The following is a 27944-nucleotide window of genomic DNA, read 5'->3' as shown; positions in this document are numbered from 1 at the left end:
CAAACATTCTATACACTAAAGTCACTTATGAATTGTGTGTTTAAATTTTGATCACGTTTCTGCAACAAAGGAATAAGGACTGCAAAATACCTTTTGTGCCCCAAGACCCAAGCGAGCACAATGTATTATAAATCTAAACTGCAGATGCACAACTTCACTTGCTTCAACATGGGTAACAAAGATGGCTATTGTTACCCCTGGGAGGAGCACGAGGGTTCCCTCAGCAGCGAGGTTTTTGCCAATCTGCAGTTCAAACACTTTGAGTCAGTCTTAGAGGCCAACCCAGATATTAAAAAAGTAATGGCTGCGGCTATCAGAATTGTATGGAAGCGATTCTGTAGCATAGATAAAAAGAAAAGTCAAAACCAGAAATGCTTTTTCATTTTCAAAATGTAGCTGCATTTTGTGACTCAAAATTAAAATGAAAAAGCAATACTTCAAAATGCTTTTTCATTTCCTTCCTCAACACAGCTTATTCTGTCACTTAATTAAAGTTAAAATAAAAATAGTATTTGACATTTCATTTTCAAAATGTTATCTGCTAAATGTGTTGCATAATTCATTTAGAAATATCTAATTTGACAATTAAAATGGATTCATAGAAATGCTTTTTAATTTTCAAAATAACGCTGCATGAAATGACTCAAAATTAAAATGAAAAAGCAATATTTCAAAATGCTTTTTCATTTTATACTTCAACACAGCTTTTACTGTCACTTAATTAAAATGATAAAGAAAATGGTATTTGACATTTCATTTTCAAAAAGGTCCATGGTAAATGTGTAGCAAAATTCATTTAGAAATGTCTATGTTGAACTACGATGAATATCTTTACGTGTTCTTGTTTGGGGAACTATTTTGTTTTGCGCACAGTTACCTGTCAGTATAAATAAAGGCGGAGCCACCTGCTGCGTGTTCTTCGTGGTGACAAGGTTGATGGCTGCCGGAAAGCTGAAAGTGCCTCCAGTCTCGTTTGTATCAGTGAATACTCCAGAGAAATGTCTGAACCTGAGAGCACAGGTGGGAGCACGCGCGCGACTCGGGAGCTGTCCGCTGCAGGAGATTCAACAGTCTAATTTCACAATTAAAATGGATTAACAGAAATGCTTTTTAATTTTCAAAATGTAACTGCATCAAATGACTCAAAATTCAAATGAAAAAGCAATATTTCAAAATGCTTTTTCATTTTATACTTTATACTAAAAGCATTTCCAGAGGGGAGGCGGGATGATGACGTTACTGCTTTCTCCGAAGGAAAAAAGTTTGTCCGCGGTGCGTCAGGAGGACCGCAGAAGGCGGACATGCTGCTATGTAGTCCTGAGAAGCTGTGGAAAATCATCAGACGTTCACAACCAACACAAAGCCGTCTTCTCTGCCGCTAACACAGTCTGCTCCTGGTGTGTCTGTGTCTCTCAGCGGCCGGACACACGGAGAAAGCCACACCACAGGAATCACAGAGTGTGCCTCCCCTCTGGAAATGCTTTTTCTAACCCTTGTGCTATCTTAGATGACCCCACCCTTAGTTTGACGCGTTCTCCCTACCATGACAAAGGTGGATAAAGGTGGAAAGATTTCATGTAATCCATGGACACCAGTGAAGATCACAAATCATTGAAGAAAAAAGGTTCAGCGCACTGTCTAGTGGGCCTTGGTGACCCAACTCCCAATGGTAAAGTTCCTAAGATAGCACAATTACATGATTATTGAGACAAGGTTCCCAGGGTGGATGTGAAGATGCAAATGCAACCCCCTCTTTGCATTTTCGTTTTAATTATGACACAGAATAAGAGGTTTTAAGTATAAAATGAAAAAGCATTTTGAAATGTTGCTTTTTCATTTTAATTTTGAGTCATGTGATGCAGCTTCATTTTGAAAATGAAAAAGCATTTCTATGAATCCATTTTAATTGTCAAATTAGACATTTCTAAATGAATTATGCTACACATTTACCAGAGAACGTCTTGAAAATGAAATGTCAAATACCATTTTCATTTTAGTTTTAATTAAGTGACAGAATAAGCTGTGTTGAGGAAGGAAAAGAAAAAGCATTTTGGTGGATTGCTTTTTCATTTTAATTTTAGTCATTTGATGCAGCTACATTTTGAAAATGAAAAAGCATTTTTGGTTTTGACTTGTCTTTTTATTTATGCTACACAATCGCTTCCATAGAATCGGTGTTGCACCATTGCAAATGCGTACCTTGATCTGGCCATGAAGCATGATGTCACAATTGAACAAAAATTTCTGGTTGCAGGGCACACACAAATGGAGTGTGACTCCATGTATGGCTGCATTGAACGCCGTATCAGGAAAGACATTTACACTCTCCACGTGATTACATCGTCATTTTTGAAACTGCACGTTTGAACCCATCCCTGTACTAGGTCATCCAGTTGTACCACAACAACTTCATGAAGTTATCTAGGGCCTACGGCACAACCATCCGGCCAGGTAGGAAACCAGGTGATCCTACAGTCCATGACCTTCGGGCTCTCCAGTACTTGGCAGATGGTACGATTCGCTATAAGTTAGCGTTTGAGTCAGACTGGGAGGGCCTGCCTCAGTGAGTGACCATCCCCAGAGAACCATTCCCCTGGGTCCCACTCTTTCCTACCCAATTGCCACTTACTCTGAGGAAATTCCAGGACTTGCAGTCAATGAAACTCGTACTACCAAGAGTGGTCCATGACTACTATAACAACCTGCATCACCAAGGCAAGTAAAACAATCTGGGTTAGGCCAGTGAAACATTGTTTCACGTTAGTTAACGTTAGGTCTTAACATTAGTTAAGATAATAGTTAAATAACCAGGTTATGTTAAGGCAAGAAACAAGTTTGATGGTTTTTACTTTATTATAAAAACTGCCTAAGTCAAATTGAGTTCCCTGCAAAATTTGCACAAGTCAGTTTTCTATGTTATGCAATAGCTATTTTGTCTGTTTTTTTATTTCAAACATCTTCACACATCTGGTGGGAGTCACCATTAACATATAAATAAAAAGTTCTTACAATTTGGTGAAAAAAAGGTGTCTTTTCTTCTTTTCCAAAAACCTGAAAAAATGAGTTAGGCAGATATGCTATTAGGCTGACGATAAGCAGAAGGAGCTGGTGAAGAGCCGTGGCCGGGAGCTGAAGGGGACACACTTAAGCGTGAATGACCAGTTTCCGGTTGAGATTCTGCGGCGCCGAACGATCCTTTTTCCTCTGAGGAAAAAACACATTGCCAACGGGTCCAGAGCCGTGGTTTCCGTGGACAAATTGTTCGTGGATGGAAAGCTCTTCCGAGACCCGGAGATCACCCCCTGGCTTTGCTGAAGATCTGACATCTGTGCTGCGCTGAAAACAGCGGCTAAACGTGTTGAATGAATGAAACCGGCTCATCCATCTCGTTGAAGCAGTTTAATTTTTCTCCCCTCTCATGTTTCTTTTGTTTTTCTTGTTATGTTTGTTTCTTTATGTTTTTTTTACCTCTTTCTTCTTTTTAGTTTCCCCCTCTCTCCCCCCCTCCTCATATGTAAATTATCCAAAGGCAACACGTCCCCCGCATACAAGCGCGCACACGGGCATGCACACGCGAAGCAGCTCACACTCGCGGACATCCCGCAAACACCTCACATAAGCCTACATAGGACACACGCAACATGCAGCGCACACAGTCAGGAAACGCTCACGCACACAAACGCACAGTTTCTTCATCGATCAGCGGGCACGCGCACACGGACCGACACACGCTCTATTTAGCCTTACAGTCTCTTGGTCAGAGCAGTTATGAACAGTCTTAACATCGTTAGCTGGAATGTGCGTGGACTTGGCTCTGGGCCAAAAAGATTGAAAGTGTTATCTCACCTGATTGATCTTAAAGCAGATGTAGCCTTACTGCAGGAGACCCACTTATGTAAACCAACTGATCAGCTCCTCTGCTGCTCACAATTTCCAGTCATATATTCTTTTAGTTATAACTCCAAGCAAAGAGGAGTTACTGTTTTGATTAATAAAAACGTTACATTTACCCATAAGGATACAGTTACTGACCCAGAAGGTAGATTTGTAATTATTAATATATCCATTCAGAATAAGGACTATTGCATAGCCAGTATCTATGGCCCGAATGTTGACGACTCTTCCTTCTTTCACAGATTCTTCACCTCACTCTTGGTTCACTCTGACTCCACAATCATTATAGGAGGAGACATCAACCTGATTCTGGATCCTGAACTTTACAGACTCAGCACAGCAGCAAACCAGCGTACATGGCGGTCTGCAAGTATTCTAAAGCAGTACATGAATGATCTGGGTCTCTGCCACGCGTGGCGCTCATGTCATCCAAACACTAAAGGGTTCACCTTTTTCTCTCCAGTTCACCACTCACACTCCCGTTTATACTATTTATTAATCAGTAAATCTCTTTTAAAAGAAATTAAAAGTTCCAAAATTCATCCGATTATTATCAGTGATCATGCACCAGTCTCTGTAAACATTTCTAGGGAAATATCCACACCCTCAGGTACAACCTGGAGGTTTAATACGTCTCTGTTAAAGGACCAGGAATTTATTGAATTCTTTAAAAAAGAGTGGGCAACCTTCTTAGAGTTCACTGTAAACCCGAACGTTCAAAGTGATTAAATATAATGAGTAACTGATACTCAAAGTTTACTAAAAAGCTCTATTAACTTAATCATATAAAGTTTGTGTAACACATTCCCTCTTTTTGAGTACATGTAACTTCCTTTCTCTTTCGGCTTTTCCCATCAGGGGTCGCCACAGCGAATCATCCTTTTCCACCTCACTCTATCATGGACATCTTCTACCCTAACATTAGCCAACTTCATGTCCTCTGTTAAGACATCCATGTATCTCCTCTTTGGCCGTCCTCTTGCCCTCCTGCCAGGCAGCTCCATCTCCAACATCCTTCTACCAATATATCCACTATCCCTCCTCTGAACATGTCCAAACCATCTCAGTCTGGCTTCTCTGACTTTGTCGCTAACACAGGCAACATGAGCCGTCCCTCTGATGTACTCGTTCCTTATCCTGTCTAACCTGGTCACTCCTAAGGAGAACCTCAACATCTTCATCTCCGCTACCTCCATCTCAGCCTCTTGTCTCTGTCTCACTGCTACCGTCTCTAACCCATAGAGCAGAGCTGGTCTCACCACTGTCTTGTACACCTTTCCTTTGAGTCTTGCTGACACTCTTCTGTCACACAACACTCCTGACACTTTCCTCCACCCGCTCCAACCTGCCTGCACTCGCCTCTTCACCTCTTTTCCACACTCCCCATCACACTGAACTGTTGACCCCAAGTACTTAAACTCCTGCACCTTCTTCACCTCAGCCCCCTGTAACCTAACGCTTCTACCTTGATCCCTCTCGTTCAGACACATGTATTCTGTCTTACTACGACTGACCTTCATGCCTCTTCTTTCCAGAGCAAACCTCAACCTCTCTAGCTGTTCCTCCACCTGCTCTCTACTCTCACTGCAAATTACTAATTAATGTCATCCGCAAACATCATTGTCCAGGGAGATTCCTGTCTTACCCCGTCTGTCAGCCTGTCCATCAGCATAGCAAACAAAAAAGGACTCAAAGCTGATCCTTGGTGTAGTCCCACCTCCACCTTGAACTCCTCTGTCTGACCTACAGCACATCTCACCACCGTCATACTTCTCTCATACATGTCCTGAACTACTCTGACATACTTCTCTGCCACTCCAGACGACCTCATACAGTACCACAGCTCCTCCCTTGGCACCCTGTCATACGCCTTCTCTAAATCTACGAACACACAATGCAGCTCCTTCTGACCATCTCTGTACTTTTCCATCAACATTCTCAAAGCAAAAATGGCATCAGTGGTGCTCTTACGGGGCATGGAACCATACTGCTGCTCACAGATCTCCACCTTCTTCCTAAGCCTGGCTTCCACTACTCTTTCCCACAGCTTCATTGTGTGGCTCATCAACTTTATTCCTCTATAGTTGCTGCAGTTCTGCGTGTCACCCTTGTTCTTAAAGATCGGAACCAGAACGCTTCTCCTCCATTCCTCAGGCATCTTCTCACTCTCTAAAATCCTATTGAACAACCTCGTTAGAAATTCCACTGCTGTCTCTCCTAAGCACTTCCATACCTCCACAGGTACGTCATCAGGACCAACGGCCTTTCCGCTCTTCATCCTTTTCAGAGCCTTCCTAACATCATCCTTTCCAATCTCTGCTTCTTCCTGCTCCACAACAACCACATCTTCCTCCCTTCTTTCCCTGTCATTTTCCTCGTTCATCAGCTCCTCAAAATATTCCTTCCATCTTTTCTGTACACTCTCCTGGGTTGTTAGCACCTTTCCATCTCTGTCCTTTATCACTCTTACCTGTTGCACGTCCTTCCCATCTCTGTCTCTCTGTCTGGCTAGCCTGTACAAGTCCTTCTCTCCTTCCTTTGTGTCTAACCTGTCATATAGCTCATCGTAAGCTTTCTGTTTGGCCTTTGCCACCTCTCTCTTCACTCTACGCTGCGCTTCCTTGTACTCCTGTCTACCTTCCTCAGTCCTTTCTACATCCCACTTCCTTTTAGCCAACCTCTTCCTCCGGACGCATTCCTGTACTTCCTCATTCCACCACCAAGTCTCTTTACCGTCTTTCCTCTTTCCAGATGACACACCTAGCACCTTCCTACCTGTTTCCCTGATAATCTCTGCTGTAGTTTCCCAGTCATCTGGAAGCTCATCCTGACCACCCAGGACCTGTCTCAACTACTGCCTAAATTCCTCACAAGTTTCTTCATTCTGTAGCTTCCACCACTTGGTCTTCTTTTCTGTTTTCCCTCTCTTTTTCTTCCTGAATTCCAGAGTCATCTTACACACCACCATGCGGTGCTGTCTGGCTACACTCTCTCCTAACACCACTTTGCAGTCATTAACCTCTCTCAAATGACCTCGTCTACATAGGATGTAGTCCACCTGAGTACTCCTACCTCCACTTCTGTATGTCACTCTATGTTCCTCTCTTTTCTGGAAGTAAGTGTTGACTACAGCCATTTCCATCCTCTTCGCAAAGTCCACCACCATCTGTCCCTCCAGATTCCTTTCCTTCACACCAAACCTGCCCATCACCTCCTCATCACCTCTATTGCCCTCACCGACATGCCCATTAAAGTCTGCTCCAATAGCAACTCTCTCTCCTCTGGGGATACTCTCTATGACCTCATCCAACTCACTCCAGAATCTCTCCTTCACTTCTAACTCACAGCCAACCTGTGGCGCATACCCACTGACTACATTCACCATCACCCCTTCAATTTCTAACTTTAGGCTCATCATCCTGTCTGAGACTCTTTTCACCTCTAGAACACTGTTTACAAACTCCCCCTTCAGAATCACTCCTACCCCGTTGTCTAAAGTGTTGTGGATGATTCGCAAGGTTATTTTGGCAATTTTTACGCCGGATGCCCTTCCTGACGCAACCCTCTCTATTTATCCGGGCTTGGGACCGGCACAGAGGCAACTGGCTTGCAACCCCTGTGGCTAGATTATTTTGAGTACATGTAACTAATCTTTTTTTAATTAAAAATAAAATATGTTTAGGTTAAGTAAGTTAAACTTAAAAAATAATTTTTGTATAATTTATAGAATTAAGTAATCGTGTTCTGAAATTTCTTATTTATGTTGTTTCAAATAGGTCGATTAAAGAATTTGTTGCCCCGCATACATATATTTTGCCCTCAAGTGTTTGTCATTATTTTTTTTCTAAATAAATAAATAAATTAATGAATAGTTATAGAAAAATAGAAAAAGAAAACACAAAAAGTTGAAGTCTAAATGTTATTTCATATTATTGTTATTGTTTTTGAAGAAAAAAGAAAAAAGAACTTGGTAAACCCAATTTTGTTTGGTTTTCATAGGTTTTCTTTTATTTTGAAAAGGTACGCAGTCTCTGGCAGACATGATCCATGTGACCGTCAACAGCCAATCGGGTTGTTGCAGATTTGAGAGCTTTGATGTACGTTAGCGGTGCGTCTATTGAGCAAGTTTCCCAAACGAGGGTGAAGACGTGACGAGAGATTGTTGTAGTTCAAAATATTTTCAGTATTTATTCACCTTAACACAGCGGTGGAGTTAGTTTTTCCTTTTCAACCTGTCTTGCCTGGAAGAAGAAAAAGAGGAAACAATTTACCGAACGGGACTTGGTGAGTGAGTGTTATTTTATTTTCATTCATCTGATATTTAACAATGTATAATTTACATGTCTTGAAATGGCAGACTTTGGCATGGAATTTTTGTTGTTTTATGTCATATCAAGTTCGTAGAAGTTTTGGCGCGTTAAGTGTAGGCTTCGCCCGGACATTCCACCCCCCATTACGTGCTGCGTAGCTTCAAATAGTTAGGCAAAACAAATAGAAAGAAACAACCTTATTTTTTATTATTTGTACGGATTATGTGTTAATTTAACGCGCTTATTTGAGTGTATTTTGTGTTTGGATGATAGGCCATCAAGGTTGGACCGAAGAAAACTGTTTCTTTTCCGAGATCCCCGTGTGCAGGAAGAAACAAGATGGCGACCGAACTCTGAACCTGTTAAGTTGTCTGAAGGACCAAGCGCCCTCTGCTGGACATTGGACAACCCTTTTCTATTCAGAACTGGTAGGAACTTGCAGCCCTGCGAACGGCAGAGCACTCCTTGACAATATTGAACAGTCAAACTTGAACTCACGAACACTTCTTAGCTGAAGTCATGAGAAAAGAGATGTAGTTGTAATTTTTTTGTGTTGGTTCATTCAGTCTTTTGCTGAATCACCTTGAGTTTAGGGCTGTGACGATAACTGATCACCGCACTTTTTTTTTTTTTTTTTGAAAGTTCAGCATATCGTGCGTTTTTGGAACTATAATAAACACATTAAACACATTCATCTTTGCTGATAATTTCCTTTTTCTGCTATTCCTGTATTCAGACTTTACTTCTTTCCTTCAGGCCATTCTCTCCTTCTCTCCCACCGAGCCTGTCACTCTGTCGTCGGCGAGCACTCTGCTCAGTGGCTCCCTTTAGACACACAGGCACGCCCTTTCAGAAGCACACATCCCCATTCTAAAACCGAAGTTTCCGTCCCGCGAGGAAATGCGACAAATTTACTGCGTTATAATTATTAATTTTGATTGTATTCATTTCCGTTATAAGCTGTGTGCGTTCTTAAGTGCGCGACACGGCCGCCCGCCGGAGGATTTTGTGTTAGGGGCGGCTTATTACTGTTCTCCTTCACTCTGTAACACCAAACACGAAGGTTAGATTTCGATTACTATCACTACATGTTTTGTTTGGGAACTATTTTGTGCGGCGCAAAGTTACGTGTCTGTATGAATAAAGGCCTCCTGCCCCGTGTTCTTCATGGGTGTCAGGCTTCATGGCCAGCGGGAAGGTGACAAAGTGTCTGCAGTCTGTTTATTACTGGGCAATATATCATTTTCTGAAAAGATGTCTGTACCAGAGAGCACAGGTGAAGGTTCACGTACAGCTAGAGAGCTGTCCGCTGCAGAGGAATCAACACGCGCATCCTCCTACACACAGCGCTGACCCACACAGTCACAGTCAATCTACAACACCTATATAGGCTATATAGTTAGTTCATGAGCTAGATAGGTAGCAGTTAGTTGTTATTGTTATTTGCTAATAAAGAAAATACGTTGTATTTATCCGCCGGGAGATTTTTGTGTTTTTTTTTTTTTTTTTGGGGGGGGGGGGGGGGGGAGCTGCGGTTAACCGCGACACAGCGTCCCCTGGTGGTGGTTATCAAAAATCCGACACCGTCACAGCTCTACTTGAGTTATATTTTTCATTCATGGTAATACTGTAACATATTGTGCAATCTGAGTTATTTTGTTGATCAAAGCAATGACCTGCCCTTGATTCAGAAGATGATGGAAACAACATTTCCTCCGCGCAGACAAACCATAGTGATGTCCTGTCCACCGGTTATTGAGCTCCTGGACCTGTGGCCTGCTCTGAAAATAGAGTCGGAGGTAATCTGGATCAGCTCCCTTATTAAAATGAAAATTATTACTCTTACTCATTTGGCATCCATGTGCTGCATTATAAATTTGTTTGAGATTGTTTTATTTTTAATTGAGCTCTCTTGTTGCATTTTCTTTCTCCTGCTGTTATTTTTATTCAGGTGTATGCAGAGTTTCAGCGGATTACAAATCAGAACCTGCCCAACACTTTTTATGCTGAACTTGACGGTCATCTTCCTCAACTTATGACCATATTCAGACAAAAGGCATCAAAAACTGGGGAGACTGCAGATTCTCTGGCAGAAATTTTAAAAAATCACGATAAACAGGCACATCAATTATTTGACATCTCGAGTTTATCCAAGTAGTGATGATTTTTTTACTGTTTTGTTTTAGTTTTTTTTTCTTATTTTTGGCAATTGGCTTTTTTTTCTACCCCTAGTATTGCATTTTGTCCATTTTATATTTGCCTTATGTCTGATTGCATGAATATGTATATGAAGTGTGTTTTTTCTTATTTTAAATCATCTATGGATTGACTTCTGCATCTGTACCTTTTTGTTTTTTAATCTAAATAGGAAATCCATGACATTCACACCAAGCGCACTACTGTTCTTCACGCCCTGCCTGTTTATCTGCACGAGGATGTCTCTGGAGTTTTTAAAACTTGCACAGTAAGTTTCTTTAAGTAACAAATAGATACTACTGTTTATTATGTGAATAGTTGATCAAAATGCTATCATTTTGTTTAGTCTATCTATAGTTTCCATAAATGGTCTGCTTTCTTTGGTGTCACTACAAATTAACTGAATTGGCATATTGTTTCTTGTGATAAGATCTTCAGTAAGACAAACTCGAACCGTATTAGTGTGTTACATCCCTCTTCAGGGAGGAGGGAGAGAATATGTAACATAAAGGAAACTATGATAACCGGAGGGGGTTAAAGTTTGGCCACACAGCCGTTTATTTGGGTAACATAAAAATTAAAGGAAACTAACCAACAAAACACCAAAGGTGGAATAGATGATGATATAACTTAAGCTCTCAGGCTTTATAGCAGGACAACCATGACAGAAATGCAAAACACAAAACTAATCAAAACACAAACAAGGTCCACAGGAGTAAACGTAACAAAAAAACTAAGGGGGAAACCAGAGGCGTTCACAAGCTAAGGCCAGGCAGACAGCAGGGGCAGGCGGAAGAAACAATCTCCTCTCAGGTATTCAGCCGCCTTCGTAGCAGAGGATTCTTGGAGCTTTTAAAGCTTCCCTCCCAGCCAGGTGATTGGAAGCGGCCTCAGCTCTGCAGTGGGGTGGGAGTGGGGGGTGGAGTCAGCAGCTGTACAGGAGAAGGACTTCTGCAGGAGCTACAACTCAGACATACACATACCCGCACAAAACAAGCGGACACAACCAGGGGTCGTAACATAGTTTATCAGCTTAATATGTTTATTTCACTGTTAGATTCTGTGGTAAATTGATTGATTTGTGTTTAGAGCAGGTGTTTTCTGTTAATCACTGTAGAGGTATTGGATTTTTACAGGATTCTCTTAAATTAGGATATACTGTATTTTCTTTTTATTTGATTATGATTGGCTTCTCTCTTCTTCTTTATTTAAATTAATTCAGGTCGAGTTTGATGAGCCGGAGCTTGATGGTGTCGCAGTGGGGCTTCTTACTGTCATCAAAGACCATGACTCAAGTCCAGTGCACTACGAGCCTGTCAAAATCTCTGTTGTGATGGAAAGTGATGAAGTGGTCAGCCTCCCCAGATTCAGTGATGCCTTCGTGGTAATGTTTGGACTCATCTATGCAATGCACCTCAAATATCCCAAACCACTGACCAACACGTTTGAATTCACTCAAAAGATTTTACTTGGTCTAGAAGCTGGTAAACTACCACCCAGGTTGCAGACCCTTAAAAATGATTTGATGATACTTGTGTAAAACTAAGTTGAAATAAGAAAGAAATATTGCACCACACTGCATTTTAATGCAAAAGGAACGCAGATGTTTGGCTTGTTTTTAGGTTTCTTTTAATATTTTTTTGTTACACAATTGTGGGTTTTGGTGCCGTTTGAATGTGGCGAATGTAAAACAGTTATGTTGAAGAAAAGTACTCAGTTACATTATTGGTGTAATTTCTTCATTATTTTGGATTCTTTATTTTTCTGATCACCTGATGTGTGAGAAGCGTAGAAAGTAGCCAGTAACTAGTATTGATACTAAATTCAGGGAAGCTGGAGGGTTTCATCTTTAAAATGTCGCAATACAAAAAATGAAGGTGGTAAAGTATGTTCTTCTTGTACTACAATTTCAATATATATAAAAACATTTATTTTATTTTTTATTGATTTAAAATTTATCAAAGTGTATGATTTTTTGTTTTTACCATTGCACAGAAGGGAGTGAGCCAATAAGTTAGACAGATCTTTATGACATTGTGCTGTATTTAAGTTACTGTTACTCATTTTTTTTTAGGCAATCATACAAAATTTAAGTTTTGAATTTTGTGGTTTTGAGTTTACTGACTCAAAAAATTTAATTATCCCTGTACTTGATGGTAACTAATAAAATTAAGTCCTGTACAAATAAAATTGTGGTGTTGTGTAATTATTTTTTTTAAGTTATGCATACTTATTCCTGTCGCTTGAAAACTCAAAATTAGTGAGTCATAGTGACTGATGACAATTAAGTTGTCTTAACAAGACAATGTAAGTCATATTTACTGTAAATTTTTGATTTCCAACAAATTAACACTTCTAATTTAACTGTTATCAAAAAATACAAGTATCACATAATTAAATCTTTTAAGTTATTGAAAACTTTGACTTTTAAGTTAATTAACTTAAAAATAATTGTGGCAAATGATTGCCTAAAAATTTTTAAGTAGGGGCAACTTATTCGGGTTTACAGTGTTTAACAATACTCCCGATATTTCACAATGTCTTCTTTGGGAAACAGCAAAAGCAGTCATGAGAGGGAAAATCATCTCTTATTCAACGCACAAAAAACGCAAAGAGAAAGCAGATTTATTAGAATTAGAAAATAAAATCAAAACCCTGGAGACTGCTTATGCTGCTTCTGCACAGGAACACATTCTTGGAGATCTGAAAAATTTAAAGCTGCAGTTAAATGACATCATCAATAAACGAACACAATTTTAAATACAAAGGCTACGACTTGAAAATTTTGAAAACTCTAATAAATCTGGCAAATTTCTGGCTAATCAGCTTAAAATTAATAGAGAAAAATCAACAATCACTTCTATTATGGGCCAAATAGGAAATGTCACTCACGACCCGGTCAACATAATCCTTCTAAAACCAGACAAAGATCCCACTAGCCCTTCAAGCTATCGCCCTATTTCTCTAATCAATGCAGATCTAAAAATTATCTGCAAAGCACTAGCACAGAGAATAGAAAAAAATCACTCCTCACATAATTCACTTCGACCAAACTGGATTCATCAAAGGCAGACACTCGGATGATAATGTCCGTAGACTAGTTAATATAATAGACTTTGCCACCATTGAAAACCAGGAAATGACGGTAATATCGCTGGATGCTGAAAAAGCCTTTGACAGAGTAAATTGGAAGTTCCTTATTGCCGCCCTCCATAAGTTTGGTTTTGGAGAAGCATTCATCAATTGGATCAAAATAGTATACCACAACCCCAATGCATCAGTTAGAACTAATAAACAGACTTCCAACAGGTTTTTTCTTGGAAGAGGAACCAGACAGGGTTGCCCACTCTCTCCTTCTCTTTTTGCTATATTTATTGAGCCTCTAGCTGCAGCAATTAGACAAAATGAGAGCATTAAAGGAATTAAAACCAACACAGCCATCATAAAATTAGTCTCTATGCAGATGACATATTACTGTTTTTAAGTAATTTACATTCTGTAAATGAAACAGCAACCATCATTGAAAATATCCTCCATATCAGACTATTCCATTAATTGGAATAAGTCTGTTTTATTACCACTCAATAGGAATGCGGAACAAAAACCCACAATACCAGTCAAATCAGGAAATATAAAATATCTAGGTATAATTTTTCCCCCAAACTATCAGAACTGGTGCAGCTAAACCACACCCCATTACTGAAAAACATACAGGACGATCTAACACGCTGGACCAACCTGCTTCTGTCCCTTATGGGCAAGGTAGCCACGGTAAAAATGAAAATCTTACCTAAAGTTAATTATCTCTTCTCAATGATTCCCACACAACCGCCACTAAAATGGTTCAAAACATTAGACTCATCCATATCAAGCTTTTTATGGAACAATAAACCTGCAAGAATTAGTCTAAAAACTTTAAAATCTGCAAAAAGCTGTGGAGGATTAGAACTACCTAACTTCCACAAGTACTTTCTTGCAAATAGATTGCAATACATCTTAAAATGGTTAAAAAATAATCCAGAAACCAACTCATGGTTAGACTTGGAACAGGTGTTATGTGGAAAGATCAACCTTTCAGGTCTACCGTTCATTAGCCAAACAGTTAAAAAACAGGATTGTTTTCAAAGTATTAATATAAACACCACTTTAACAGCCTGGTGGGAATTTCTCAAAATATCAAAATCATCAATTCAACCCTGCAAAATGACACCCATCTGGAACAACCCAGACATCCTTATAAACAAAAAAATGATACACTTCCCAGCTTGGCAAGCAGGGGTTATAAAACAACTAGAGCACATAATTATTTATAGAAGATTCATAACTCCCCAGGAACTTCAAGACAAACATGGAATAAATAACTTCTTGGAATATCAGCAACTTAAATCTATTATTACTAAAAAGTATAAATTTAAAGACGACGATTTAAAGCTACCAGATGTAGTTACCACTCTGATTAATTTCTCAATGAATAAAACTCTCTCCAAAATATACAAACTTTTATGTAATTTAAATAATAATATTTCTCTTCCAATAACAAAATGTGATGCAGATTTGAGCATCAGCACAGATGAAAGCTTCTGGTCAGAACTCTGTCTAAACACCTTTAAACTGACAAAAAGTCCAAATCTGCAGCTAATCCATTTCAAAACTCTTCACAGAATTTATTACACTGGACAGAGGATGTTCAAGATGGGTTTCAGTAACTCAGACATTTGCGAGCACTGTGACAGTAATCTACCCGACAGTTACATGCATGCACTGTGGTTCTGCACGCCTGTCCAGGCTCTCTGGCAGCAGGTATGTGCCGATCTATCAGTCTGGCTTAAGGTTTCAATCACGGCTTCACCGTCACTTTGTGTGCTTGGTGACATGAGTGCCATCGATGTAGAAAGAGGATTACTATCTATCATTTTCATAACTGTTTGCATTGCTAAAACAAAGATTTTAATAAATTGGAAAAACAAGAAAAATATAATTATAAGTCAACACTGAAATCTGCTGCTTGATCATATCAGCTTGGAAAAAATGTCAGCCAAAAGTTCAAGTAACTTTGAAAGAATTCAGTCTCTCTGGTCTCCCATAGCTAACTCCATGACTTAGAGGGTGGGGGGCCTGGTCGTCGCTGCTCCTTGCCCTTCTGCCGTGGTTCGGGGTGGGGTTCGGGGCCTCCGGTGCCTGGCAGGGGGTGGTGGGGGCTCCGTTGGTCGGTGGTCGGGTCCGGTGCCTGGGGCGCTGCGTGGTCCTCTGGGCTTGGGTGTGCGTGGTGGTGGTGGGGGGGGGGGGGGTGGAGTGGTGGTCTGGCTTGGCTTGGGGGGGTGGTCCCTTTGCCTTTGCTGGGGGGGGTTGGCGGGGGGCCCTGCTCGGGAGGGGGGGGGGGGGGGCTGTCCCTCTACACCTGGGGCTGGGATCAGCCCTTCCCTGGCTCTGGGACGGGACGGGACAACCCTCTTGGGACCCCCGGTCGCTCTGGGTGTCATCCGCTTCGGCTGCAGGGTCTTGGGTGGGGGGCTTGTCGGCCCTGTCCTGTGGGGTGGCGTTCTGGCGGGGAGGGAGAGCCCACTATTGGTACAAGACATGGGGGGTTGACGGGTCGGGGTCTCCGCTGAGGCAATCGTCGGTTGCCCCGGCCGGTTGGGTGCCTCGGTCCCGTCCGGGCCTGACCAGAGCTCTTCTAGGGCCGGCGTTTGGGGGTGGGGGCCTGGACTTGCTCCGAGGGGGGGGGGGCGACGCTTTCTGGCTCCTCTCTCTCTGTGTGGGGTGGGTGGTGCTGGGCCTGGGGTGTCGGCGCCTCCGGGGGTGGGGCCCCTGGGCTGGGTGGACGTGGCCCCTATGCTGGGGGATAGCTGTTTGACCACCGGGGAGAGGGGGTGAGGGGTTTAGCCTGCGCCTTGGGGGGGGGGCTACTTGGCAGTGGCCCCCCTCCTATGGTTGCCGTATGGAGTGGGCTCTTTTGGTTTTATTTGCACCTTAGACCGCTCTACTGACACCAAACCCCAGAAAGAAGACTCCACTGAAAATAATCTGATTTTGAGTCGCCAAAAGGTTCAGAATCTGTTTGTTTTTTAAACCTATAATCCGGAAATAGAGCTTCACAAAAGGCTCCACATATTTCATCTTCAAGCTAGGCTCCGATAAACGGAAAACTTTGGCGTTTTCTCCTTGTTAATTTATGACTTTTTTTCTCGTAAATTAACGAGTTTTTATCTCCTAAATTTACAAGATAAAATCTCGTAACTTTACTTTTTGTTTTTTTGGTGGCCCTAAAACTCCGTCATAAGATTAAAATCCAGAATGTGTAATTCTATTTAATTATTAATCTTGTAATTTAATATTTTTCCCTCTCCTCTGAGTATGTTATACATTAAAATGACAGATAGCAATTTCTATTTTTTTGGTGGCCCTAAAACTCCGTCATAAGATTAAAATCCAGAATGTGTAATTCTATTTAATTATTAATCTTGTAATTTAATATTTTTCCCTCTCCTCTGAGTATGTTATACATTAAAATGACAGATAGCAATTTCTATTTCCAAGGTTAATTTAACAATTATAAACAAAATAAAATTAATTAAAAAGAATTTTCAGGTTAGGGTAAAATCAATCGCATGTTACACCCCCAGCCCCCTCCAAAGCGTCTGTAAACAGGCCTGCCATGCGTGTCCCATTGCTTTAAAGGTGTTTGGGTGCTGGCGACTCCTGAATGTTTTAATGGAAGTGGGGGGGTTGCTTCTGATGGGAAGCTAGGGAGAGAACGGGTCAGTTTTGTTTCCTTAGAACATATCAAAGTTGTAAGTAAATGCTGTACTGCTAGATGGGTTTAGTCAGGCATGTTTGTCAGATGTAATTCATAAAAGCTATTTTTAAAATTATTAATTCCTTTGTTTGACATTACTATTTAAAAAGATTGCTTCTTACTGATTTTATTTCTGTATTTTTACTATTTCACTTTGTTCTCTAGAAAAGCAAGACTGTACATGAAAGCAACTTCAAAGAGGGCACTTCAGGATTTTTTTGGGACAAAGCTAGCTGTCCAGTTCAAAGCTAAGTCACCTTTCAACGAGGACATTCTGTGCATTATGTACACTTTCATTCTGTTCACCTTATTTTTCATTGCCTGAAGCAAAGAGAAACCTGTAGTCTGAAGCATCATTCATGGTTTTTCATCGATCTTTCTTCTTAGCTGATTTTATATTCTGTAAAGCAGTTTGTGTTACAAATGTATAAAAGGGATTTATAAAAGTGTTTGATTTGATTTGATTTATAACTTCTGATCTTCACTCTTTTTTGATGTTTAAGGTGTCAGATGAGCGTAGATGGAACGGAGGAACAGGAAGTGTTGGAAACCACAGATCTGTGATGTCATGGAATGCCCCCCACTCTGGTTCAAGTACATAAAATGTTGAGGAAACAGCAGAGTAAAGTGTGATCGTCAGTAACAGAAATGGAAGTCATACTACACTTGAGTGTCTTCTTGCTGCTTGTAAAGGGTGAGTCTTGAAATACTCTGACATTTATTGTGTCAGCATGGAGAGAACAATGGCAACGATGGTAAAGGCATTAATGAATTATTGTTTGTAATGTAAAATTACATAGAAGTTCTTTGTATTTCCTAGCACAGAACCTCTTTGTGTAGTGAAAGGAAAACTTTTGTTTTTACATACATCTGAAAAAAGGCTTTAAACTTGAAAAAAAAAGAATGCATGCGGAATGCAGGTGGAAATAGTGAGATCAACTATATACACAGGATCAATTTATCTAAGTAATAATTTAGTTATTTCAAAAAAACATTAAAAGCAAACATATTTCAGCATGTAAGGACTAGTTTTGAATAAATGAATATTTAGGAAGTTCAGGAAACTTTATGTGTATGTATTGTGACATTTTAGTCTCATGTAATATTTTCTTTGTATTTCTTCTGGGATCAACCAGTTCATTCAAAGTAATCAGTCCATGTTTGTACATGGAGAAGTTTCAGTGGAGCTCCACTTAACCTTAAATGCCACGCAGCCATAATATGAATGTTATTACCAGCAAAAACTGTATGTCCTGTTGGTATGGTTTTCTTGCTGTGAGGGAATATGTCTATAATTGCACATGAAAATTGTATTGTGCATACTAGCAAAAACTCAAAAATACTCCTCAAATATAAATGTATCTTCAGTGACCAAAACTCAATAAGGATGGACGCTGCACCAGTGTGAATTTCTCCTCACCAATCTGATTTTCAATTAGTTTGACACATTTAACTCCACCAAAAAAAAGACTCAAACCCCCATCAACATACAGCCTACAGCAAACCTGAAGTTAGCTCAGTCTCTCTTTTGTACTACTTTCTCTTTAGACAGCAAGAGTAACCACATGACTTCCTGTTAAAAGGGGAAATTTTAAAACATGGGGGCGGAGGCTGTGTCTTTTATAGTCAGGGTGCAAATATTTACCACCTCTGCTCACAGTCACACCAACATGAAGCCAGTAATGGTAAAGATGAGTCAGTTTGTGAAAAACATTGTTTCAACAAATTGTGTCCTTGTTCAAGTCCAATTGATGGCCCATTTCAACGTGTAGTTATATGAAGTATGAGAACTGACTGTTTTTTGTATCAGTTTCAGCTGCTGCATTGGACCATGTGACAGTGGTGGAGGGCCACACAGTAACCTTGAACTGCAATATGAATAGTCCTCTAAAGAGGCATGTGGAATGGAAGAATCCAGATGGATATGTTATTTTCTTTAATCATATCCAAGGTGCTCTTGCAATTTAGTAAATGAGGATTATAAATAAATGTTAAAACTTGAGAATAAGAATAATTTTCTTTTATTAATCATATGTTCTTGTTTTTAGCATTAAAGGACAAGAGATATTCCATCAACAGGCTGTCTGAGTCAGAATTCTCCATCAGTATTTCCAATGTCAATTTTAAAGACGGAGGCACCTACACGTGCGCATACTACAACCCCAACACAACTGAGATGAAAGTGGAGCTGACAGTGTTAGGTGGGAAGAACTATCACCAAGCATCCTCCACAAACGCTGCAACAACTTACTTTAACTCTGCTATGCACTCATTTAGAAAAAACATCGTGATATAAAACTTGTTTTGGCATTCATTTATAGGTCTTCCCAGAATGACACGCATAAAGCACAAAGGAACGACTTTGGTTAAATGCAGTGCTAAGGCAAACCATCATCCACCACAGATCCTTTGGAGTTTTGACTCTGGTCCTGAATTTAGGGGTAAGCTTGGTAAAAAGTGGCAATATTTACATTTTTTTAAAAAGAAGTACAGGTAAGCAAAAAGTAAAACAATAAACTTTTAATACTTCTTTAAGAATAATTTTTGTAATTAATCATTACTCTTATATTACTCGCCATTATATGTAGACATTTCAGGTGTTTGGAATATACAGTAAAAGCTCTGCAGCTGAATCTTGGAAAACATGCAAACCATACTTTAAGAGTCTCTCGTGTCTTATTAAAACATCTAAGTTTTTATTAAAAGCTGTTTCAACTACAAAACTGCAAGGTTGGTTGTGTCATGTTTGCTTTCCTGATGCAGAAAAAAATCTCTTTGAGAGCAGGTAACGTTATTCTTTATTAATTTATATTTGTTTTGTATTTTGTTCTACAGTTTATGAACAGGTTCGACAAAGAGATAAAATGTATGAATCCATTGCATTTCTGCAAATGTTGCCTGTAATGAGAAGAATCAAGGTGAAATGCCGCAGTCAACATCCAGCGGGGCACTCGCAGCTTTTGATGGACTTTGTCAAGATTAGACAAAACAGTGAGTACAATTCCTTTCATCTTAACCTGTTTTGCATCATGGATTTTTTGCTGACGAGTCAAAATTTTACCAGCTGAGAGTTTTATCTCACCTGATTTTGGACTTGTGAAGCATAGACAATGTGGTTGTGTCATCAGTGCAATTAATGTTAGTTGACAGGAGCAGCTGAATGGCTCAGTTGGCTGCATAAAAAAAACAGGGTTCAATTCACAAGCAGCGTGATAAGCTTCATCAAGTGTGGGTCCTACACCACCCTAATGGTGGTCCACCCAGGATAAAATACAGCGTCCACCTTAACCCTTGTGCTATCCTAGGCACTTTAACATTGGGAGTTGGGTTATCTAGACCCACTACAGCAGGGGTGTCAAACTCATTTTGGTTCGGGGGCCACATTCAGCCCGTCTGATCTCAAGTGGGCTGGACCACTAGCATAAAAGTAAAATAACAGCTTTGTTTTAGTTTTTTTACTCAGTTGGAAAAAATGACTCAACCAACATAGTAGCCTAATCACTTGGAGCCAATGGATCTCAAATAAAATGAGTTTCACTTAAAAATAAGTTGGTCTATTCAATTTTATACAGATTGAAAATTTTACATCTGACACTGTGAAACTTTTCTTTATGGTAAATCTCATAGTGGTGCTGAATGTTATATTCTTTGAACACTGGGACCTGTTGATGACATACCAAGCATGCAGGTTTTGCATTCAGCTCTGTGAACAAATTAAACTCTGTCCATTTTTCCTGGAAAGCTCAGCAATCCACTTCTTTTTGACGACATTTTGGTCATTAGGGTGTCACTACTGGTCATCCTTAAAGCAACATTGGTACAGTGGTAAGACTCATAGAGAACCAAAGTGTATCTTATCCAGACGCAGAGCTGTTAGAGTTCGCTTTTGCCATGTGCAGTCATGCTGTTTCACCTGTTTTGTGTTTCCTTTGCTCCCCCTAGTGGCGGAATTGCGCATTTCAGTTATTTCTTAAAAAAAAAAATCATAACTCGCCACAGGAATGGACTAGAAACTTGCTTTCTTTTTTAATAACTTTATGATTTTTACTCTTCGTGTGTGGGCCGGACTAAACCACCTGGCCGGGCCGTATGTTTGACACCCCTGCACTAGACAGTGCTCTGAACCTTTTTTCTTCAATGATTTGTGATCTTCACTGGTGTCCATGGTTTCCATGAAATCTTTCCACCTTTATCCACCTTTGTCATGGTAGGGAGAACACGCCAATGTAAGGGTGGGGTCATCTAAGATAGCACAAGGGTTAACAATCTCTGCCAAACCACCAGTGTTAAAATCGGTGAAAGCTGATTCCATGTGGTTACCGCTGAAAGGATATACCAGGACACACGGTCGCAGTCAACAAGAGTTTGCTAGTATGCAACTTGCATTTTTTTCTTGTGTTTCCTTTGAAATATTTCTAACAAAAACAGAACAGTTTTCAAATGTTTTTTTTATCAAACAGATTTTTATCTGATATATAGATAAAACATTATCATGACTGCATACATGGATTGATTAGTTGTGGCTTCTGATAAAGTTATTATTTTTCTGACACAGCAAAAACAACAATTCCTATTGGTCCATCCAAACCTCCATTTATGAGGACAACAGCAGCTCAGGACAAGAACAAGATGTCATCTGTGCCCAAAGATCTTTTACATCAGCGGGTCTCTCATTGGACAGTAGCGAGTAGGAACTTGCTTAGCAGACTCCCCCCAAGCCCTGGCACATCTGTAGTCCCTCCTCTCAGTTCTACTAGTAAGAACCATTGTTTCTCTCACTTTTTGTGTTAATTTTTGATGGTTTATGGTGTTGAGTTTGTAAGCACAAACTTTAACATCTTGATTTTTAAAAAAGAACTTTGATGATGCTAGCATCAATCCCTAACCTTTAAAAATAAACTGGTGCAATCTACACACTTGTAAAAGGATTGTAGAGCTTTTAAAAAATCTGTGGGTCTGAGGTATGCAAAGTACTGGGACAACGGAAAGTGACCACCATGACCGAGTTTCATGTAAAACTCGGTCATGGTGGTCACTTTCCTCAAGTCAGGGAAAGGAAACGTAAGATTAAGATAAGTTTAAGAGCTTACTTTAATTTTAGTCTGTCAGAAAAAGACTCTTGATCCATTCAGATTTCACATATTACCACTAGGGCTGGGCAATATGGAATTTGTTATCAAAATTAAGTTTTTTTCATATCAGGCGATAACAATATATGTATCATGATAAACACCAAATAACTATAATTGTCAATTTTAAAGATTCTGTTGCTCATAAGAGAAATGTGTAATCATCAGCAGGTTGTTTAGATTTAAATATTTATTTCCTAAAATACTTTAAACATAACAGATAAACTAAAGGAACACGATTAATCAAAAGCTTTCAAGTTTCAAAAGAGAACACAAACAAAACAAAACGCTAAAGTGCTTGATCAGTTCACTTTAAATACAAAACATTAATTGTACAAAATTCTAATGTTTTCAAGTTTTACACCGGCTCTGTAACACTGCAAAGACTCTGCTAAAACCCAGTGGATTCAGTTCAGTTATAATATTTTTAAAATACCGTTTAGGAATTAGTTTTGTTGTATTTATCCGCCACGTCTTAAAGTCTGGTCCGTGAAAATACTGTCAGACTTTAAACCGGTCCGTGTTTCCATTTAGTCGACAGACGGAACAGCTTGTTAGCATAGCATCATAGCATTAGCGTCAACATTCAAGCGCCAATTAACACTTTTTATCCATCTGTCTGTTGCTGCTGTAAGTGAAGCAGCCTTATCCTCCACTTCTGACTGGAAATTTACGAGATAAAGTCTTGTACATTTACGAGGAAAAAAAGTCATAGATTAACAAGAAAAAAACACCAAAGTTTTCCGTTTATCGGCGCTTAGCTTAAAGATGAAATATGTGGAGCCTTTTGTGAAGCTTTATTTTTGGATAGGTTTAAAAAACAAAGAGATTCTGAACTTTTTGGCGACTCAAAATCAGATTATTTTCACTGGAGTCGGCTTTCCGGGGTTCGGTCTCGGTAAAGCGGAGTTTCATCTGTAAAATGAGAAGCTCAGAGGTGTAGAGGACCGCTGCAGCCTTTATTCTCCTTTTCATTCACAAATCCTGAAGTTCATCTGTCACCTTACGTCATGAAACTGTCATCCGAACACAAATGCGGAAGTAAACAGTGTTACATATGCCCCCTCCTCCAGATGAAATGTCCCGTTTCAACCATAAAACAATAAAGAGGAATGAAAATAGTCTGTTATCAATAAACAATCAGCTTACCTGTTCCATTGAGGTTAGTCTGTATGCTCTGCTGATGCTGCGCGGCGTTCACTTGCTGCTCTGTATGTTAACTTCGACTTTTGGTCGAGGCCCATGATAGTAAGATTGCAGGTTCGATTCCCGCCTTGCACCCATGAGTTGATGTGTCCTTGGGCAAGACACTGAACCCCACCTTGCCTCTGGTGGGAGGTTGGCGCCAGTGTTTGGCAGCAGAGCCCCCATCAGTGTGTGAATGTGTGTGTGAATGTGTATTAACATGGCTACGTTTTTTTCAAATGTTTACTCGCCATGTGGCGACCAACCCTCTAACCTTTACTCGCAAATGTGGAGGAAATGCTCGCAACTGCCGAATGTTCAATTGTGGACCTTTTAAATTAAAAGTCTATCGCGATTGACTCATTCTTCTATCAAGAAAAATTAGTATGGATACATTTAACTGTGATTTTTATTGCCCAGCCCTAATTGCCACACATTTCCATTCAAAAGTTTGTAATTTAATAGTGAGTTTATTATAAACAATTTAACTTTGTCAAGCCTCTAAAATAGCATTTACGCTTCTCTCTTCTTTGCTTAATTTCATATTTACTTAACTTATAAACATGTTTTGTATTAATCAATTCCTCTAAATATCTTGCACATAGCTCTTTTGCCAGAATCCTCTACGATCAGCAACAATGACCTTAGTGAGGCAACAAACTTGACTGGTAAGTAATCCAATAAAACATATTTATGTATACTGAAAACTTTTGACACATTTTGATGAGAGGCCGCCTGAGAGATAATTCAAACTTCATACTCACAGATACCGTCATACTCTCACACACATACCACTATAGTCTTACTCACACAACAGTATACTCTCATATGCACAATCATACTCACATACAAACACTACTATACGCTCATACAGAGGGTAGTGTTTGAGCTGCAAATCAAATTCATACATACGCACAACTATTCTTTGTTACAAATACAATTATTTTTTACTTACAAATTATATTAAACTCTTACGGATATTCAATAGTTTTCTAAAAAGTGCTAGGAAGGTGTTTAAAAGACTATAACTGTCTTAATAAAACATAATGATTGTGCATTTGATGGTATATATGTGAGGGAATAGTACTATATGTGGTTGACGCGGAGTCTAGCTGGAGCTGGCGCTCCCTGATGCACCTGCTCTAAAAATCTGCTGCATTTCTTGCTCAACTGCCTCATTAGAAAAAGCCCCTGTGGATGGCGACTGTCGACTTTGTTCCATCATTTCGGACATTGTAGAGGCAACAGTTGTGGTGTTTAGGATGTTATTTAGCAATCCTATAGCCTCACTAAGACGGTCCCGTATGTCCGTTTTAATCAAAATAACTTCAGTTTCAATCAAACTCTCTTACATGTGCAATTATTCTTCTTCTCATACCATATCATGTTGTTTTGCATTCAAATTTATTTTGTCACTTCCGTATTACATAAGTATGTTTGTATGTGCAAAATGATACTGTGGAACATGTCAAAGTATTGAAGTCTCTGTGAGCATGTATGAATGTAAATACAAGAAGATATGACTGTGCTTATAAGACAGTATATAAATACTTGTGAGAGAGTACACCAATATTTATATAAGAGTATGATTAGGCGAGCAAGAGAGTATGGAAGTATATGAGAGAGAGTATACTGTTGTGTGAGTAAGACTGTAGTGGTATGTGTGTGAGAGTATGATGGTATCTGTGAGTATGAAGTTTGAATTATCTCTCAGGTGGCCTCTCATACATTTTGGTCTTTTTGGTCCATTATAAGATAAACACAGAGAGACAAGGAGTTCCTCACACTCACATCTCTATAGAGTTAGAGATAAGTTATCAAATGTATTGAATCATTCAGGCTTTTTCCTAAGATTAAATTGGAGCAGCAGTAAGTACAACATCTTTGTACCCCAACCTAACCCTTTGTGTTCTCTGCAAATGACTAATGGTGGCACAGCTATATCTGCTGTTTCTGAGGACATCATCCCATCTAACAGCACAGACAGAAACACAACAGGTAAAGAAAGGCCTCTATTGACCACTGAAATGCAAACAGTTTAGCTCTTTTGTAAATTTTACAGATGAAGAGCAGCTTCTAAATAATTATATGTCACTATGTCTATTTACAGGAAGCTTTATGAAAAAAGAAAGGCAAAGAAATTCTATACTATTGGTTCTCTTGGTTACCTGTCTGATCTTTGGCCTGAGTGTTGTAGTAGTTTTTTTTGCTCTCAAGTTGAGGAGAGCCCATTTTGCCTGGAGGCGAGGTAAGAGTCTACACTCTCACTGTTGCGTTGAAAAAAAATACAAATATTATTCGTTCATAATTATGTGTGCTTTGCATGAAAACTGCTGCAATTAATAGAAAATGTGAGAATGTTTGGTGTATTTTTAAAAAAAATATCACAGTTTTTGTTGTTACAGAGAATGAAGACTCTAATCCATCAGAGGAGAGCAGCAAGTCAAAATCCACCCAGGAAGACAAGAACCTTCAAGGACAAAGACAGAAAGGTATTCAAATTTCTAATAATTTCTACTTTTTTTCTCACAGAAAATCATATTTTTTAAATGACAAATTTAATGAATATACATGTTTAAATATATGAACTCTTGTTGGATAGATGCCCATTTGTATAGGAACATTAAAAAAAACACTTGTCATTCTTTGGAATAGAACAGCTTTTGTTATAAGATATCTTTCAGATCTTCCAGTGTTTTGTCTGGTTAGTTATTAAATTACAGAAAGTGAAATGCTTTTTCTCTCTGTGCCTCAGGACACCTCATTACGGCTTTCACACAGTATGTTGCTGAGAAACCAACAAATACAACTTCAGTTCCAAGTACAAGTGCAATAACATCACAGAAAACTACAGAAAAGGATCCGTCTCAAAGCCAAACTGTAATGGCACCCAAAGGCATCGTAAAAGAGACTTGTCTTTAACTGGAGCCTGCACCAAGCATTTTTATTAGTGACGGCCTCTTTTGTCTAGTGTTTACATGTGAGCTATAACTAATCCATTTAGTATTATTATGCACACCTTTTAAAAAAATTGGATAGCTTTGTTACCAAGCTGCTTTGGTTGATGAACTTGTTCAAGTTACTGGAAGTTGTTTCCTCCATGTTCCATGTGGTAACACGACGACTGTTTATATGAACAGATTATAATGACTAATAAAGACATTTCTTTGCTGCACTCTTGTGTAAAATTAAGATAAACCAGCAATCTGTCCAGCATGTAGTTCCTTCACCTGCAACTCAAGACAGATTAAACGCGGACCAGTAACATAAAAGCAAAAAACAGCTTTGTTTTATAGTTTTTTTACTCAGTTGGAGAAATGTCTTGACAAACATAGTTGTCTAATCATTTATTATTACACTTTCATTCACAGAGGCAAATGGATCTAAAATAAAATGCATTTCACTGTAACCCTTGTGCTATCCTAGGCACTTTAACATTGGGAGTTGGGTCATCTAGACCCACTAGACAGTGCTCTGAACCTTTTTTCTTCAATGATTTGTGATCTTCACTGGTGTCAATGGATTACATGAAATCTTTCCACCTTTATCCACCTTTGTCATGGTAGGAAGAACACGTCAATGGAAGGGGGGGGGGTCATCTAAGATACCACAAGGGTTAAAAAAATATTGGTCTCCTAAATTTTATACAGACTGAATATTTTACGTCTGACACTGAAGCAATCCCAATAATAAACTCAAGAGGGGCTACTGAAAAAAACGAAACACCTGCCTAAACTGTAAATGTGCAAATCAATGAAAGATTAAACTAAATTAAACTGCAAACATTTGTGAACATAAGAATTTGGAGTCAAAATGCGAAGAAGAATTTCCCCATTGTGAGATAAATAAGGTATCAATTTTTATTATTAAAACGTCCAGGTTTCTGCCTGAATTTTGTGGCATCACTTGCCTTCTTCCTGACCTTTATCCCTTGTGCTATATTATGGGATCAACATGACCCCATAGTCATCTTGACCCCATTCTCTACTGTAACACCAGCGACCTTCATGGCTTTGTTCAATTCAAATCAATTCAATTTAGAAACTTTATTGTCGCTCAAGGGGCGAGATGCTGTAGTATCGCGAGACCCAGCGAGACGAGTGTGGTGACGGCGCGTAAGCATAACAAACATTTTCGATCTTGTTTCATTTTTCCGCCATATTAAAATATTTCCTGCAAACTAACATAACCTGTTAAGAGTATTAACCTTCTGTCAGCCTGGAGGACCTGGAGAATTTCATTGACGAGTGTTTTAATACCTGCAACATGGTGAAGCCCAGAACCGCCACCACCACCCCCTCCACCAAGCGTGAACGGCCTGAGGACTCTCCCGGGGCTGTGTCCTCTCCAGGCAGCGGAGTGAGCGATATCCTGGATTCGATTGACAAAAAGCTCTCCAGCTTTGATTGCCGCCTCAATTTGCTGGAGATCCTC

General features: G+C 39.5%; 1 protein-coding gene and 1 long non-coding RNA gene across 6 annotated transcripts; both read left to right on the top strand.

Annotated features, from left to right (window-relative positions):
• Positions 1–7870: 7870 nt before the first annotated feature.
• Positions 7871–12609, top strand: LOC110013552. 3 transcript variants are annotated; one of them, XR_002288694.2, is made up of 4 exons: positions 7871–8178; positions 8478–8632; positions 9928–10668; positions 11623–12609. It is a non-coding gene; the product is annotated as an uncharacterized LOC110013552 (long non-coding RNA). The 3 variants fall into 3 exon arrangements; XR_002874666.1 differs by having other exon boundaries at positions 7871–8632; positions 9928–10222; positions 10573–10668; positions 11623–12605; XR_002288693.2 differs by having other exon boundaries at positions 7871–8632.
• A 4776-nt stretch (positions 12610–17385) lies between these two features.
• Positions 17386–26702, top strand: crtam (cytotoxic and regulatory T cell molecule). Of its 3 annotated transcripts, none has more exons than XM_020699921.2 (11): positions 17386–17890; positions 19007–19147; positions 19245–19397; positions 19518–19637; positions 20032–20187; positions 21752–21952; positions 24116–24178; positions 25440–25508; positions 25621–25758; positions 25901–26002; positions 26266–26702. In XM_020699921.2, the coding sequence occupies exons 1-11, from the start codon at positions 17845–17847 to the stop codon at positions 26430–26432; spliced, it is 1356 nt and encodes a 451-aa protein (XP_020555580.1). In that variant the 5' UTR covers positions 17386–17844; the 3' UTR covers positions 26433–26702. The 3 variants fall into 3 exon arrangements, with proteins under 3 accessions (XP_020555580.1, XP_011491074.1, XP_020555581.1); XM_011492772.3 differs by having other exon boundaries at positions 17387–17890; positions 25449–25508; XM_020699922.2 differs by having other exon boundaries at positions 17388–17890; positions 25916–26002.
• The last annotated feature ends 1242 nt before the right edge of the window (positions 26703–27944 follow it).

This window comes from Oryzias latipes, chromosome 14 (assembly GCF_002234675.1).
Source record: "Oryzias latipes chromosome 14, ASM223467v1".
Lineage (NCBI taxonomy): Eukaryota > Metazoa > Chordata > Actinopteri > Beloniformes > Adrianichthyidae > Oryzias > Oryzias latipes.
The sequence above is the reverse complement of the archived record's forward strand: the minus strand, read 5'-3'. Positions and strand labels throughout refer to the sequence as shown.

What these genes read in the sequence shown, in the direction of transcription:
- crtam (XM_020699921.2), top strand. Translation starts at nt 17,845, where the DNA reads ATGGAAGTCATACTACACTTGAGTGTCTTCTTGCTGCTTGTAAAGG. An exon ending in TTTCTTTAATCATATCCAAG is followed by an intron (nt 19,148 to 19,244) that starts GTGCTCTTGCAA and finishes TCTTGTTTTTAG; the next exon opens with CATTAAAGGACAAGAGATAT. An exon ending in AGTGGAGCTGACAGTGTTAG is followed by an intron (nt 19,398 to 19,517) that starts GTGGGAAGAACT and finishes ATTCATTTATAG; the next exon opens with GTCTTCCCAGAATGACACGC.